General features: G+C 41.2%; 1 protein-coding gene across 2 annotated transcripts in view; it reads left to right on the forward strand.

Moving 5' to 3' along the window:
- The window catches only part of Heatr3 (HEAT repeat containing 3), a 45,754-nt gene extending 34,165 nt beyond the window's left edge, over positions 1-11,589 (forward strand). The window contains exons 12-15 of one of the 2 annotated variants that reach the window (XM_085682059.2): positions 51-139; positions 3,181-3,324; positions 6,912-7,088; positions 10,167-11,589. In XM_085682059.2, the coding sequence (XP_085538185.1) occupies positions 51-139; positions 3,181-3,324; positions 6,912-7,088; positions 10,167-10,289 (533 nt within the window). In that variant the 3' untranslated portion in view covers positions 10,290-11,589. The remainder of the gene's footprint in view (positions 1-50; positions 140-3,180; positions 3,325-6,911; positions 7,089-10,166) is intronic. The other variant, XM_085682060.2, reaches the window with a different exon arrangement.
- The last annotated feature ends 4,693 nt before the right edge of the window (positions 11,590-16,282 follow it).

The following is a 16,282-nucleotide window of genomic DNA, read 5'->3' on the forward strand; positions in this document are numbered from 1 at the left end:
AAACTTGTACTTCATCTTTGTGTTTTGTGGAATTTTTTTGTGTGTTTTAGATTTTGCTAAACATGCTGATTTTCTAGAAGCCATAAGTAGTGCTTTGAGGGCCCTTTTGCAAACAATGGCTGCCAAGAACATTCCACAGGTAAGATATTGTAAAGTTCTTATGTGAAATTTGAAAAGATTCTGTGTTTTGCAAGCACATTGCCAGAAAAACAAAGATCCAAAGCTGTTAGAGTTATAGGTGAGCTTTGTGAAAGGGCAAGGGAAGAAGTTGAGATAGAAAAGTGCTTTTCAAAAAGAAAAAACCTGGTGTGGTGGCTCACACCATTAGTCCCACCCTCGGGAGGCAGAGGTGGGCAATCTCTGTTACAAGTTCAAGGCCAGCCTGGTCTGCAGAGTGACCAGGACAGCTAGAGTTGTTATACAGAGAAACACTGTCTCGAAGAACTTCTGTCAAGCTGAATGACCTCACACATAAAGGTGGAAGGAGAAAACTAACTCCACAGAGTTACCCTCTGACTTCCACACACATGTTCATGTTTCCATATATATAGGTAAACAAGTTTGGTATATTTTATTTTGTTTCTTTTTCAAAAACAGTTTATAGAGGGCTGGAGAAATGGCTCAGAGGTTAATAGCATTGTCTGCTCTTCCAAAGGTCCTGAGTTCAATTCCCAGCAACCACATGGTGGCTCACAACCATCTGTAAAGAGGTCTGGTGCCCTCTTCTGGCCTGCAGACATACACACAGACAGAATATTATATACATAATAAATAAATAAATATCTTTTAAAAAAAACAGTTTATAGAAATGTGATATATGTGTCTTTGCTCAAACACTTTAGCAACAGTTATCATAGCTGCCCAGATCCATTTGTGAGGCTGCGCACTGGAGATGCCCAGCTTTGTGTCTCCAGTGCTATCAGCTAGGATTCTTCTGCAAAGACGACATCGTCTCATGATCAGTTAGTAATTTTGGCACAGTTTGTATTGCTGGGCAGCTATGATCACCATTGGTTAAAACCTTTGAGCAAAGACACTAAGACATGATCTGTGGTGGTGGCGCACGACTTTAACCGCAGCACTTGGGAGGCAGAGGCAGGTGGATCTCTGAGTTCAAGGCCAGCCTGGTCTATAAGAGCTAGTTCCAGGACAGGCTCCAAAGCTACAGAGAAACCCTGTCTCAAAAAATGTGTGTGTGTGTGTGTGTGTGTGTGTGTGTGTGTGTGTGTGTGCAGCAATATGAATCTTTCTTGCGAAAAAACTTCTGAACCTGAATCTAATTAGATGTAGGTCTTAATATAGGAAGTGAAGAGTATTAAAAAGTACTATCAAATAATGAATAGGTACCCTGGTAATCTCTAAATACAACCTGTATGGTTCTCTCTCTCTTCGTTTTTTTTCTTCCTGCTTCTTGTTTTGTTTGTTTGTTGCTGAGACTGAACCTAGGGCTTCACCCATGCTTTCTTTTTAGTTTCATTTTGTGCTCATAGAGTTTTATACACATTTGTTTATTTTGAGATAGGGTTTTATTATGTCCCCCAACTGACCTTAAATACTGACTGCTCCTAGTGCCTCAGCCTTAGTGCTATGATTATTTGTACATCTGTAGTCTTGGTTACCACACCAACCTTGTTATTCTTTTATTCATTCATTCATTTTATATGTGTATGTATATATTTATGTGTTTGTGTGTGTGTGTGTGTGTGTGTGTGTGTTTTGGAACCTGTCCTGAAACTCGCTCTGTAGACCACAGTCCTTGAACTCACAGATATCACCTGACTCTGCCTCCTGAGAACTGGGATTAAAGGTGTAAGCCACCACCACCCAAATATTCTTTTTGATTTAAAAATTGATGGATACTAGTAGAAAGTTCTTCATGTTGACTCCCTTAATCTGATGCTGACCGTTTGTCTGAGTCCTCAGTTCCCTTCAGCCCTGTACTTGTACTCTACCAGTGAACTAAACCTATACCCCCACACTCTGATTGCTTTTTGCTAAAGAAAATGTTCCATGTCTCAAGTTGTTTTCCTTGATTTTTAAGAATTTTCCTTCTAGCCAGGCAGTGGTGGTGTATGCCTTTAATCCCAGCACTCAGGAGGCACAGGCAGGCTGATCTCTGTGAATTTGAGGCCAACCTGGTCTACAAGAGCTAGTTCCAGGGCAGACTCCAAAGCTATAGAGAAACCCTGTCTTGAAAAAACAAACAAACAAACAAATAAATAAATAATAAATTAATAAATATTAAAATAAATAAAGGTTTTTCCTTCTTAAAACATAAAAGGTCTAGATTGATAATTTAGTGATTAAAGGACTTGGCATACAAGATCTCTGGAACCCATATAAATGCTGTGTGGGTGGGTGGCCTGTCTGTAATTCTAGAGCTCTGAAAGTAGAGATGGGATTCCTGGAGCAAACTAGACTAGCTGAATAGGCAAGCTCTGGTTCAAATGAGAGATCTGGCCTCAGTGAACAAGGTAGTGTAATCAGTGAAGACTACCAACATCAACCTTAGGCCTCCACAAATTGCACACAAGTACACAGACTCTTTCACATTCATGCCCAACGTTGTGTGACAAAACTTTTCCTGGGGAGGTGCAACTCACATTTCTACTCAAATCAAATAGGGATCTTACCACAGAACAAAATATGGTCACCTGTGAAGTCCACCTTGGCAAACCAATGAGTGTTATTGGTGATACAGAAATATGGATGAGAGGTTACTTAAAGGAACAGAAGACACCTGTTATCACCAAAGCCCAGCCCAGGCCTGGAATAAACTGCACAGCTGCAGCTCCACAGGCTGGAGAGTCCTTTCAGAGTGACTCGGTTGGTCTAGACCTCTTCCAGGAAACTCAGCTGGTTCCTGCTTCTTCCAGGCAGATGGTCTAGTCTCAGAGTCATCTTTGCAGGTTTTCTTCTCTAAGAGTCTCTGTAGCTCAGCTTGTTTGAGTGTCTTCTTTGCAGCTTGGCTTCCTTTCATCTGAGAACTGAGGGGCCTAGTGAATTTGATCAGTTTCAGGTACTTCCTAAAGCTATTTTGAGTGTTTGCCTTTCAATTTAAAGAGCTTCCCAGCAGGATGGAATGTTTCAATCTCAAAGGAAACTATCTACAACATCCACACACATGTGAACATGAGATAAGTAAATAAATACTTGAAAGTATTTCTTTTCTCTCAACAGTGTATGACACCCGAGCAGCTGATGACGCTATGCAGAGCAGGCATTCATAGTAGCAGCATCGGGGTGAGAGTGAATGTGGTCAGTATTTTGGGGATCACTGGCAGCGTCCTAGCCAAAGAAAATGGCACACTTGAAACTCTTAAGGTAAACAATTGTTTCTAACCTAAACTGTCCAGTAAGTAGGAATGGGGAGAGATCATGGTAAGATATTTTATAAAGAAATATAGAGTGGGGCTGGAGAGATGACTCAGGTTAAGAGCACTGGCTGCTCTTCCAGAGTTCTTGCATTCAATTCCCAGCAACCACATGGTTCACAACCATCTGTGATGAGATCTGGTGCCCTCTTCAGGCCTTCAGGCTGCATGCAGGCAGAATCTGTATACACAATAAATAAATAAATCTAAAAAAAGGAAAAAAAATACAGAATGTGCCCTATGGCTTTAATAAAGGCATGTATTAAATAAGTACTTGAAAAGGTGAGCCTTGTTTTTATTTATCTTTTCTCCAGATGTGCTTTTTTAAAAATAAATTTGTCTTCAGCATAAAGCCAAATATGGAATTTTTATTTGTTTGTTTTGTTGTTTGAGACAGGGTTTCTCCGTGTAACAGGACTGACTGTCCTGGAACTTGTTCTATAGAACAGGCTGGCTTTGAACTCACAGACATCAGCCTGCCTCTGCCTCCCAGGTGCTGGGAGTAAAGACTTGAGCCACCATGTCTGGCTCTAAAGTCCTTCTTAACCTGCTAAAACCCTGTAGGAATTTGTAATATCTTTAAAAACCGTGTTGGAGGACTAGGGGATGGCTTATCACTCTTCAGAGGACCGCATTTCAGCTCTCAGCACCTAGATCAGGTTGATCACAACTGTGTAAATCCAGCTCCAAGGAATCTGATATCTCTGGCCTCTACAGGCACTGGTACTTATGGCACAAATCCACATGCAGACATACGCATAATTAAAAAACAATAAAAGTAAAACTTTAAATTTTAAAAAGATGGAAAAATAGTATATGCACTTAAACGAAAACATGTAGTAAGTAGAATGATGAAATATAAATGATCCTGTTTGCCTCTGTCCTAAGCTTCCTGTCCCTTTGTCTCAGAGGTGTAGACACCATTTACTGGTTCATTCTGTACTGCTTCAGGAGCTTTTATGGTTTTTATTTTATTTACTATTATTGTGTGTATAAGGACAGGTGCACATATACTATAAGGTATGTGTATGTGTAGGTCAGGTGACCACTCGTTTGTTTGTTTGTTTGTTTGTTTGAGACAGTTTCCCTGTATCACTTTGGAGCCTAACCTGACACTCACTCTGTAGACCAGGTTGGCCTCGAACCCAGAGATCTGCCTGCCTCTGCCCTCTGAGTACTAGGGTTAAAGGCATGTGCCACTGCTGCCTAGCCAGGGGACCACATTTGGAAGTTGGTTCTGACCTTCCTTTATGGGTTCCAGAGATTGAACTCAGGTTCAGTGAGTACAGATACTGCATATGCTTGAGTCCTGCTTTACTGTTATCTATACTGTATCTGATGAGCTGCCTTGCTGACTTGTTCTGGGACTTTTTGATAAATGCACTCACAAATGATTGTATTTGGCCGTATGGCATCTCTGTGTGCAGATGAGCATTTGTATGTATAATTACTTCCTCTCCTTCACAGTTCAAATTGCCATGAACCATTTTAATGAAACTCAAGTTTGAAAGGTGTTTTATTGGGGCTGGAGAGTTGGCTCAGAGGTTAAGAGCATTGCCTGCTCTTCCAGAGGTCCTGAGTTCAATTCCCAGCAACCACATGGTGGCTCACAACCATCTGTAATGGGGTCTGGTGCCCTCTTCTGGCTTTCAGGCATACATGCAGACAGAATATTGTATACATAATAAATAAATAAATAAATAAATAAATAAAAGAAAGGTGTTTTATTTATTTGTTTGTTTATTTATTTATTTATTTATTATGAGGGGTGGTGCTTTTTTGAGACAGGGTTTTTCTGTGTAACTCTGGCTGTCCCAGAACTCACTTTGTAGACCAGGCTGGCCTTGAACTCTCAGAGTTCAATGGCAATTCACCTGCCATTGCCTCCTGGATGCTAGGATTAAAAGGATGCGCCACCACTGCTTATCTAGAAGTATTTCTTATTTAAACTAATTTCCAAGCATGAAAATTAAAAGTATAATGGATTTTTTATACCCATCAGCAGATCTAAATTACTGTTCTATCATACTATGTCATGTAGTTTCTTTGGGTATGTTGTAGTAAATAAAAGGCATCATGGTGTTTGGTTCACTATGTATCTGTTACAACTGTTTTTTGTGCAGCTGCCATTCTTGTGCATTCTACAGTTAACAGTCTAATACCTGTTCCATGTTTATCATTTTCCAGTTGTCTGAAAGATAATCCTTAAATTTGTTTTTGCAAGTAAATCCTCTAAGTTATATTTAATTTGGATCTTCATCTCTCCTTAGCCGCAGCTACTGCACCTTCTGGAACTGTCGAGTAGACTGTCTGTTGCTTCCTTTTCTTGCAAATTCTCTTCCCCGTCCACCGTATTTCCTGCAAACTAGAAGTTTGCTCCCTTTTTTTTTTTTTTTCTTTTAATTCTCTGGAGATTTTGTCCACATGTATAGTGTTTCGTGATCATACTCCCCACTTCCTCTCTCCAACTGTCCCTCACCTACCCCATGGTCCATCCTTTTTTAATAAGACTTTTTTTGTTTGTTTTGTTTTGTTTGTTTTTTAAGACAGAATTTCTCTGTATCTTTTGAGCCTGTCCTGGAACTCACTCTATAGACCAGGCTGGCCTTGAACTTACGGAGATCTGCCTATCTCTGCCTCCCCAGTGCTGGGGTTAAGGGTGTGCACCACCACCGCCTGGCTTTTTAAATAAGACTTGTTATGTTGTGGTATATGCTTCATAGTACATTCTAGAATTCTAGGGTATTCAGCCTCTCTCATAGAGCCTCTGTCATAGAGGTTATCTGTACTGTTCACATTAAAAGGAGAATATTAGCGCCCAGAGAGGTTAACTGATTAGTGTGGTACAGCTGGACTTTAGACTCCGTATTCTGACAGTCTCCATCCCCTGTCCCCATGAAAGGTTACATATCACCCCCCACACAACAGCCAGACTGTGACCAGATTATTCTGGAAGAGGCCTTTGCAAATTGGGAATGTTCTCATCAAAAGATAACTAATTGTAGAGGGAAAGGAAAGAGCACATAATAGCCAGGCTTGGTGGCACATGTCTGTATTCCCAGCACACGGGTGGTAGAAGGAGGAGGATCAGAAGTTCAAGGTCATCACCCACTGTGATGGTGAATTTGAGGCTAGCCTAAGTGACCTGAGACTGTGTCAAAAACAAAATAAAAAAGCATGAAGTAAAGTGAGAATGGCACTTATTTTGTGATCTATTTTGTTTCTTTTTCTTTCTCTTTTCTTTTTTCAAAGCAGGGTCTTTATGTAATTCCCTGTGTATGCCTCGAACTCACAGAGCTCTGCCTGCCTCCACCTCCTGGGTGCGGGGATCATGGGTGGTAGTGATTGTTGTCACAAATGAGAAGCCTGGGGAAAGCAGAAGGAAAATTTCAGTAGTTTACATTTGGTTTATTCATAGCTGTTGTGATATCTTCAGACTTTTTTTTTCAATTAAGTAGAATTCAGGAGCTGTTGACACATTTATTAGTGCTCGTCCTAGAGACTGACCCTTCATTACCCTGTGTTTGATTTTTGTAGACCATTGGGTGCTTTCTGTTGGAAGTTGCCACCAAAGACCCTTCCCTCGTGGTAACAGGAGAGGCTTTGGATGCCCTCTTTGATGTTTTTGCAGATGGTGAAGAAGCTGAAAAGGCCTCAGTTCAAATTAAATTGTTATCAGCTTTGAAAGAATTCCAGCCAGTCTTCAAGATGAAGGTTTGTAGTTGCTTTCTTTATAAATGAGCAGGTCTCAGCAGCTCTGGGGAGAAGGGTCATGCAGCTTAGAGGGGGCTTGAGGAATTCCTGTTAAGTCTTGGTGATTGACCCAGCACTTCCCAGCCAGTGAAGTGCTTGTTTGGTTGAGTCGTGGTTCCACAGAGTGGTGCTGGGTTGTGGTAATTTAAATCTTGAGTGGCATCTTGACACATTCTTCATGATATTAACAGCTTTCTTATACAGAAATACTGTCTGTAGCTTAAAAGGCACTTCTGTATACTTTTAAACTTGTTTTATAGGTGCAATGTACTGTATGTTGGCTTCATTGTTGTGGGTATTTTCCTTGGGGAAAGAAGGCATCTTTAGGATGTTCTGTCCTGGGAAATAAAGCTGCCACTGTATTAGCTGAGTAAGAGAGCAGCCAAGAACTTTGTTTTTGATTTGTTGATTTATTTATTTATTTTGGTGCTGGGGGATTGAACCCGGGGCCTTGTACTGTCCGTGTGCTCTACCCAAGTTACACCCAGCGCCTAGGAAATAGGAACAAACTTGAATCTTTCCATTTTAGAGGACTTTTTGTTTGTTTTCTTTTGTTCCTGTCCATCTTCCTTTTAGGCAAGCATTCTACCGCTGAGTTATATTCCCATCACCCAAAATTTCTTTCTTTTGAGATATATTTATTTTTGTATGAATGTTTTTGCCTGCACATATGTCTGTACATCATGTATGTGCAGTGCTCATGAAAGCCAGAGGATGGTGTCAGATCCCCTGGAACTGGAGTTACAGATGGCTGTGAGCCACCAGGTGCTATGAATTGCAGTCAGTGCCTTTTAATCTCTGACCCATCTCCCTGCCCCCACTGGACCGTGTTTCTTTTAGCAGAGACAAATGTACCTGGAGTTTATTTCTTTCTTTGCTGTCCAGAAAAAATAGCATAACATAATCATATTTCTGCTTTTTTGTGTTTTTGCTTAATTCTGTAAAAGACCTGTTTTCATGCCAGTACATAGTGTCTACACTGTTCATAAAAGCCCTTTATATTTCTACAGAAGGAGCCTTTGAGGTAAGGAGAACAATGTTTACCCCATTTCTGCTGCCAGCAAAGCAGATTAGGCAAAGTCATCAAACCCTCCAGACGGATGTGGTGCCAGCCTCTAATCCCAGAACTTGGAGGTGAATCATGAGTCCCAGACCAGCCTAGACTGCACAATTAGATCCTGTCTCAAAGGATAAATGGATGAGGGTTGGAAATGTCGCTCATGTAGCATTTGTTTTAGCATTATTGAGACCTAGCCTTAATCTTCAGTATCAGAGTAGAACAAGACTAGAACTCGGAAGCAGCAGTGCTCTATAGCTTCTGTAAACTCGGAACTGGGAAAACACCCTGGATATTGGAAGCTGTTGATGGGGTTGGCTTACCTGTTTAGTATGTGTTGCTATAGTGATAATGTCTCATGATAGGTTTTTGTTTTGTTTTGTTTTGTTTTTTTTTTTTACAGTAAGCCCCAGTGAAATTTATCTTGTGGTTTGAGGGTTGTGGGGTTTTTTGTTGTTGTTGTTCTTTGTTTGTTTTGCTTTTTGTTTGTATTACTTGTAGTAGATACTTAACCTACAGTTTTAAAGTGAAGTCCATTTGTGTAAAAATGGAGATATATTTGTGTAAAATAGAGGCATTAGAGGCCTCAAGTTCCATTTGAATACAACTCCACATGGTGGACTAAACAATTTGTTTAAAGTGTCGGGTAGTGGTGGTGCATGCCTTTAATCCCAGCACTCAGGAGGCAGAAGTAGGTGGATCTCTGTGAGTTCGAGTTGTCCTCCCCTCCCAGTACTCATGACATTACCTCTTGTCTTGTTCCAAATGTGGATTTTTAGCCCTCAGCTCCTGCAGAGGACTTGGGTTCTGTTCTCAGCACCCACATGTTTACTTAGCTGTAATTCCGGTTCCAGGGGATCTAACACCCTCTTATGGCCTCTGTCGGCACTGCAGACATAGGATGCACAAACATGCATGCACACAAAATGTCTATGCACATAAAATAAAGGGGCTGGAGAGATGGCTTAGTGACTTAGAGCTTACTGCTTTTGTAGAGACCCAGCTTCAACTCCCTCCATCCACATGGTGGTTCACAACCATCTTAACTCCAGTGCCAGGGGATCCATTGTCTTATTCTGGCCTCCATGGGTACCAGGCACTCATGTGATACACATAAACATACATGCAAGTAAAGTGTTCATACAAATAAAAAATTTCAATTAAAGATAAATAAAATAAAACTACTTTTTAAAAAGACTGGGGGTGAGTTATGATTTGCATTCCATAAATTTCAATCTCTTTATCGATGGCTCTCATTTCTGTAATTTCTTTTTCCCTTTTGGTGTTTTGTTTTGTTTTTGTTGAGATAGGATCTCTCTGTAATTTTGACTATCCTAGAACTCACTATGTAGACCAGGCTGGTCTCAGATTCACAGAGATCCCTCTGCCACCACCTCCAGAGTATTGGAATCAAAGGCGTGCAATTGGCTTGTAGCTATAATTTTAATGTGTGTATTCAGGTTGGGGAGATGATTTAGTGGTTGGAGTACTTAGCATGCAACTGTGGAAACTAGGTCAGTATTTACCCACCAAAATGCTATGTGGAATTCCAGCCTGAGAAGGTAGAGATAGATGATCCCAAGGACAAACTGGCTAGTGAGTCTAGCTAAATCAGCAAGCTCTGGGTCTGACTGAGAGATTGCTTCAGTGGAAATGGAAAAAGAAAAAAAATGAGCATGTTTTCATTTTTCTTGTCTTCACGTACTGTATTCTATTTAATCTGAAAGTAAAACTTTATATTTGCTTATAAAATAGTTACTTGAAGCCAGGCAGTGGTGGCACATGCCTTTATCCCAGCACTAAAGAAGAGGCAGGTGGATCTCTGTGTTCAAGGCCAGCCTGGTCTACAGAGTGAGTTCCAGGACGGGCACTAAAACTACACAGAAAAACCCATCTCGAATAACCATTTTATTTTTTAAAAGTTATTTTGTTTAAACAATAACAAATTAGATGACATAATCTCATTCTGTCTCTCTTATCAGATACGAAAAGAGGGCAGGGGCAAATACAGTCCAGATCAGCTGTGTGTTCTTGACAACGTGAAGATGAACTTGAGACGGTTTGTTGCTTACCAGGAGACTGTTGAGAAAAGACTGACTTCTTAAACCATCAGGAGGACCAGAGTTGGGGTTGGCTCAGCAGCTGCAAGCCTGGCTGGCATGCACGCTTTTCTCAAAACCCAAAGCTCTTTTGAGAAAATAGAGCGAGAGTGAGTCTGCTTCTCCCAGTGGATTTAACTCTAAGAATACTAAAGGGTTTCCTTTGAATGTACATGCTTCCCAAAGCCTCTTGTTTCTTTTTTGAGATGGTTCTCCCTAGGTAGCCCTGCCTGACCAAGAATTCACAGGGGTCTACTTGCCTCAGTTTCCTAATTGCTAGGATTTAAAGCATTCAACACACCTGGCCTACAAAGTCTGGTTTTTTTTTAAAGCCTCTGTTTTGTATAATAGTTTGAAGTTGAGAACCTGCAGGAAATGTGTGTTATGACCAGAAATCTCTGGCCTTCTGTTCCATTTCCAGCATATTTTAGCCACTGGAAATGAAGAGTAGAAATGCACCACAATCTCAGGTGGTCTTATTTTCTCCTTCTCGGTGCTAAGGGCAGCACTAAGGACCTTGCTGATGCTAGGCAAGCACTAACTATGCCCTAGCCCTCAAGTGGTTCTTAATTACTTTGTGGGCAGTGAAGAGACTGCAGACAATTATGTCCTTGGACTTCATAAGAAAAGAAATTAAGGGGTGCTGGAGAGATGGCTCAGAGGTTGAGAGCACTGGCTACACTTCCAAAGGTCCTGAGTTCAATTCCCAGCAACCACATGGTGGCTCACAACCATCTATAATGAAATATGGTGCCCTCTTCTGGCCTGCAGGCAGACCACTGAATACTAAATAAATAAATAAATAAGTCTTTAAAAAAAAAGAAAAGAAAAGAAATTAAGGCATTGCTTGGATGTTCTTTAAAGCCAGTATCATTTTATATTAACCAAATTTTAACTGAAATATGAATATAAGCTTTATAAAATATTTTGATATGAAGTACTGTATACCTATTATGACTTGTGAAGTAAATGACTTGAATTTGTCAAGCTCAGATAATGAGCTAATGAGGGGGTTGCACTCTGTTCAGGTGTTCTGAGCAATTATTCTGTATAACTGCTCAAAACCCCATCTTAATTTGATATAGAATCAGAATTAGTAGAAAAAGCCAGGCCTGGTGGCACATGCCTTTAATCCCAGCACTCAGAAGACAGAGGCAGGTAGATTTCCGAGTTCAAGGCTAGCCTGGTCTACAGAAGGAGTAGACAGGACAGCCAGGGCTACATAGAGAAACCCTGTCTCAAAACAAAAGAAAGAAAAGAAAATAATTAGTAGAAAATATTTTTGAATAAATAACTTTTAACTGGATATTTTGTTCTACAGTTATTTTTTGTAACCCTAAGTATACACATTCTTGGGTAGTTTGCTTCACATCAGCACTTTCAAAAGGCTGACAGCGTGACTTTCTGGTACCACCTCTCATTATCCTTGAAAATAGCACTCAAGCTGGGCCTTATCCCTGGTCTGCTCCCCTCCGTCTATTTGCCTGATCAGAATGTTCAGCAGCAGATCTCAGTTGCAGTGTTGTAGGCTGTAATTTCCCCCTAGTTGTGTAGCTGCATGAATCGCCTACTAGTATTGCATTTCATGTGTGCTGCGGCCTGATAAACAGTATTTCCTGTCTAGTAGAGGTTGTTGGAAAGCCAGGATTATTTATCAGCGCTGAGGAGTCACTGAGTTCATGAGAGTCATGGGATGGGAAGTGGAAGGGTCTTATACCTTATTCTCCTGGATGATAGAGTTTGTGGCTGTGTGTGCTTTATGATTGCTGCAGCAAGGTCTTTGGCCCAGATTTTTTATAGCATGTGTTTATCAAAAGGACTCCCTCCCCTCAGTGAGTTTTACATGTGAGTTCAAGGCTAAAGAGTTAAGTTCAAGATTAGTTTCAGAGATCTGGCTCATCTATTTGTCATACCCATTTCAAAGAGAAGAGGATTTCCCATTCTATCCTTCCCATGCTTCCCTTGCTCTGTTCTTGGAACAGAATGGACAGTCAAGCACAGGGCACACAGAGTTATTTGAGTGAGTGAGTGTCATGAATTTGTTTTACTAAGCTGTAAGGCAGCACAGCACAAGGTGAGGTGGTGCATATTGAAAAACCCAGTCTGGAATTTCCAAGGATAGCTAAGGCAAAACAGAAAAATTGTCTTAAAAAAAAAAAAAGACAAAATCTAAAATCGTTCACCAGAATTACAAACTTGTAAGTGTTGGAATATAAAGCCATACAAGATTCTTTATTAGAAGAATTTTTTTTTAGATAGAATCTCATTTAGCCCAGTCTTGCCTCAAATGTATTGTGAATTGTGATCTGAAATCATGTTCTCTGCTGAGCCATCTCTAGCACTGGTTTTAGGATTTTAAAGAGTCTTCCCAAGCCAGGTGGTGGTGGCACATGCCTTTAACCCCAGCACTCAGGAAGCAGAGGCAGGTGGATCTCTGAGTTCAAGGCCAGACTAGTCTACCGAGTGAGCTCCAGGACAGCCAAAGTTAACCAAGAGAGCCCCTGTCTCGCTGTCTTGAAAAACCGTAAATAAATGAATAAATTAGTAAGGCTAGCCAAGAGAAACCCTGTCTTGAAAAACCATAAATAGGTAGGTAGGTAGGTAGATAAGATTAAATACATAATGATACCCGGCCAGTCTGGTCAACATAGTGAAGCCCCAGTTCAAAAACAACAAACAACAACAACAAAAAAACCCACCCAGCTAGATATGGTGGTACATCGCTATAACCTCAGACTCTGGAGGCTGAGGCAGAAGGATTGCCAAGAGTTTGAGGTCATCTAAAGCTACATAGCAAGACTTTGTCTCAAAATAAAACCCGCAAATGATTTGAAGAAATAGAGCTATTAGAAAAGAAAAAGAATGCCTTTAGTTGGTGTTAGATGCAGAACGTCCAGGGAGGCACTCAGGAAGGCCACCAGGATCAGTAAGTGCATCTAGTTAGGAACACAGAAAACACAGTCACACTGCCAGAAATTAGTTTTATTTCAAACATTAGCAGTTGTGATTTTAATAAGAATGGCCCCATAGACTCATATATTTGAAGCTTAGTCACCAGGAAGTGACACTATTTGAAAGGATTAGAAGGACTAAGAGGTGTGGCCTTGTTGGAAGAAGTGTGTCACTGGGGGTGAACTTTGAGGTTTCAGAAGCCCAAAGTCTCTCTTTGCCTATGGATCAGGATGTAATTCTCAGCTACTGCTCCAGTATCTGCCCTCATGCCACCATGCTCCCTAAATAATGATAATGAACTAAACCGCTGAAACTGTTAAATTCATTCTCATAATAGTTACCTTTGCCATGATGTAACTTCACAGCAGTAGAACAGCATTTAAGACAGCAACGACTATCCTAAAAGGAAATTACTATTATGATAATACTATGCTTCATTCACATTCCAAAGTATATGTAGGAGTAAAATCATAGGTGATATGCAATATCTGTATATTAGAATCTACATTCCAAAGGTGACCACTGAACCAATGTGGTAATGGACCGGCATCAGCAAGCCTCCATCACACCAGCCCAGCTGCTCCAGAATGGTTCCAACACCTCTGCCTCTAATTCCCTATGAACACAATTGGGTTTATGAGGTGTTAATAAATATTTTGCTTTGTTTTTTGAGACAGGGCTTCCCTGTGTAGCCCAGGCTGTCCTGTAGCTCACATAGATCCACCTGCCTCTAACTTCTGAGTGCTGGGACTAACAGCATATGCCACCATGCCTTGCTTAATAAATATTTATTTATTGTGAAGTTGATAGGTGTATACATGGAGGACAGAAAAACAAGTTCCAGCCAGGCGGGTAGTGGCACATGCCTTTAATCCCAGCACTCTGGAGGCAGAGGTGAACAGATCTCTGTGAGTTTGAGGCCAGCCTGGTCTACAAGAGCTAGTTCCAGGTCCAAAGATACAGAGAAATCCTGTCTTGGAAAACAAACAACCAAACAAACAAAAAAATCAAGTTCCAAGAGCCTGATTCTCTCCACTGTGGATTGAGAGTTGAACTTGGGTCATCAGAAATGCACAGTATAATATTTTGAATGAGATGCCCCCCAAAAATCTTAGGCATTTGATTATTTAGTCTTAGTTGGTGGTATTCTGAGGGGGGGCATAGGAAGTGTGGCTGTTTTAAGGTTCCTATTGCTATGAAGAGACACCATGACCATGGTAACGCTTAATAAGGAAACCATTTCTTTGGGGTGGCTTACATTTTCAGAGGTTTAGTCTGTATCATCATGGTGCGACGTGATGTCGTGCAAGCAGACGTGGTGCTGGAGAAGGAGCTGCTGCTTAATCCTAAAGGCAAGATGAACTAGTTTGAAATATTGCATGTGGCTTGAGCATATATGAGACCTCAAAGTCCACTCACAGTGACACACTTCCTCCAATATAGTCGGAGGCTGCTCATTCTTTTCCCGACCACCCAAACCCAAAAATCATTACACAGAAACTGTATTATTACAACACTGGTTGGCCTATTAGCTCATGTTTCTTATTAGCCAGCTTTTATATCTTAAGCCATTTCTATTAGATTGTGTATTGCCATGGTTGTGGCCTACTGGTAAGGCTCCCTCTGGTGTCCGGTGTCTGTCTCCTGTGGTGGCTACATGGCTTCTCCCTGACTCTGCCTACTCTCTTGCTCTATCTCTTCCAGCCTGACTACATTCTGCCCCGTCATAGGCCTAAGCAGCTTCTTTATTCACCAATGGCAATAAAACATATTCACAGCATACAGAAGGGGAATCCCACATCACTCCAACAAGACCGTATCTATTCCACCAAAGCCACACCTCCTTATATTGCCACCCTGTGAGCTTAATGGGACCAATTACGTCCAGACTACCACAGTGGCCTTGGTAGAGGTGTGTCATTGTGAGCAAGCTTCAAATTTTCAAAAGCCACATAGCATTCCTAGTTAGCTCTCTCTGCTTCCTGCTTGCATTTCACATGTGAGCTTTCAGCTTCCCGCTCCAGACATTTCAGACATCACGTCTGTCCCCTGCTGTCCCCACCATTGTAGACCCCAATCCTCTAAAACTATAAGCCCAAAAGAAACAATTTGTTAAGTTGCCTTGTCAAGGTGTTTTATCACAGCAATAGGCAAGTAGTTTATCTAGTTCTTTTTACCTACTGAGCCATCAGCTGGTCAAAATGAAGAGAGTAAGTGACTGTGGGGTGCCCGGGCCAGGGCACAGCTACCCTGCGACACCTACACCTAAGGTTCAGAGAAAGTCAAAGAGAGAGTTGGCAAGATTGTGTCATGTAGATATGACAGGGATGCCACACCCATGAAATCAACAAATATGATTGCCTGAATAAGACCTACGTAATGACAACACCATTGACATGCCAGCGTGGGTGGAGGAACACAGCCCTACCTAGAAGAGCTATAGGCAATCTGTGGCTGCTGGGTAATATGTTTTCTCCAGGGACAAGCCTTCTGAGGTTATTCAGTACCAAGTGATGAGCCCTAAACTCGTATAAACAACTCAGCAGGTTATACACATACACACAATAGGTTGTGGATTTGAGAGGGAGTTAAGGGAACATGGGAAGAATTGAAACGGGGAGGAAAATGGGTGGGAATAATTTAAATAACAGTACATACATATGAAATACTAAACCAAATTTATTTTTGAGACAGTTTCTCTGTGTAGCCTTGGCTGTCCTGGAGCTTACTCTAGACCTGGCTTGCCTTGAATTCAGAAACCCTCCTGCCTCTGCTTCCTGAGTGCTGATACTGAAGGTATCTGCTGCCACTGCCCAGCTAAAAACCAATTTTTTAAGAAAATTCATTTTTCACAGGCTAGCGATAAAGCTCAGTGGGTGGGGATGTTTGATGGTGTAAACTTAATCCCCATAACCCATGATGGGGAGAGAACTGACTCCCAAAGGTTGTCCTCTAGCCTTCACAAACATGACATTTCTAGGTCCACACTCAAACATGTCACACACACACACACACACACACACACACACACACACACATCTTTTTTT

This window comes from Myodes glareolus, chromosome 22 (genome assembly GCF_982192425.1).
Source record: "Myodes glareolus chromosome 22, mMyoGla1.1, whole genome shotgun sequence".
NCBI classification, from domain to species: Eukaryota; Metazoa; Chordata; class Mammalia; order Rodentia; family Cricetidae; genus Myodes; species Myodes glareolus.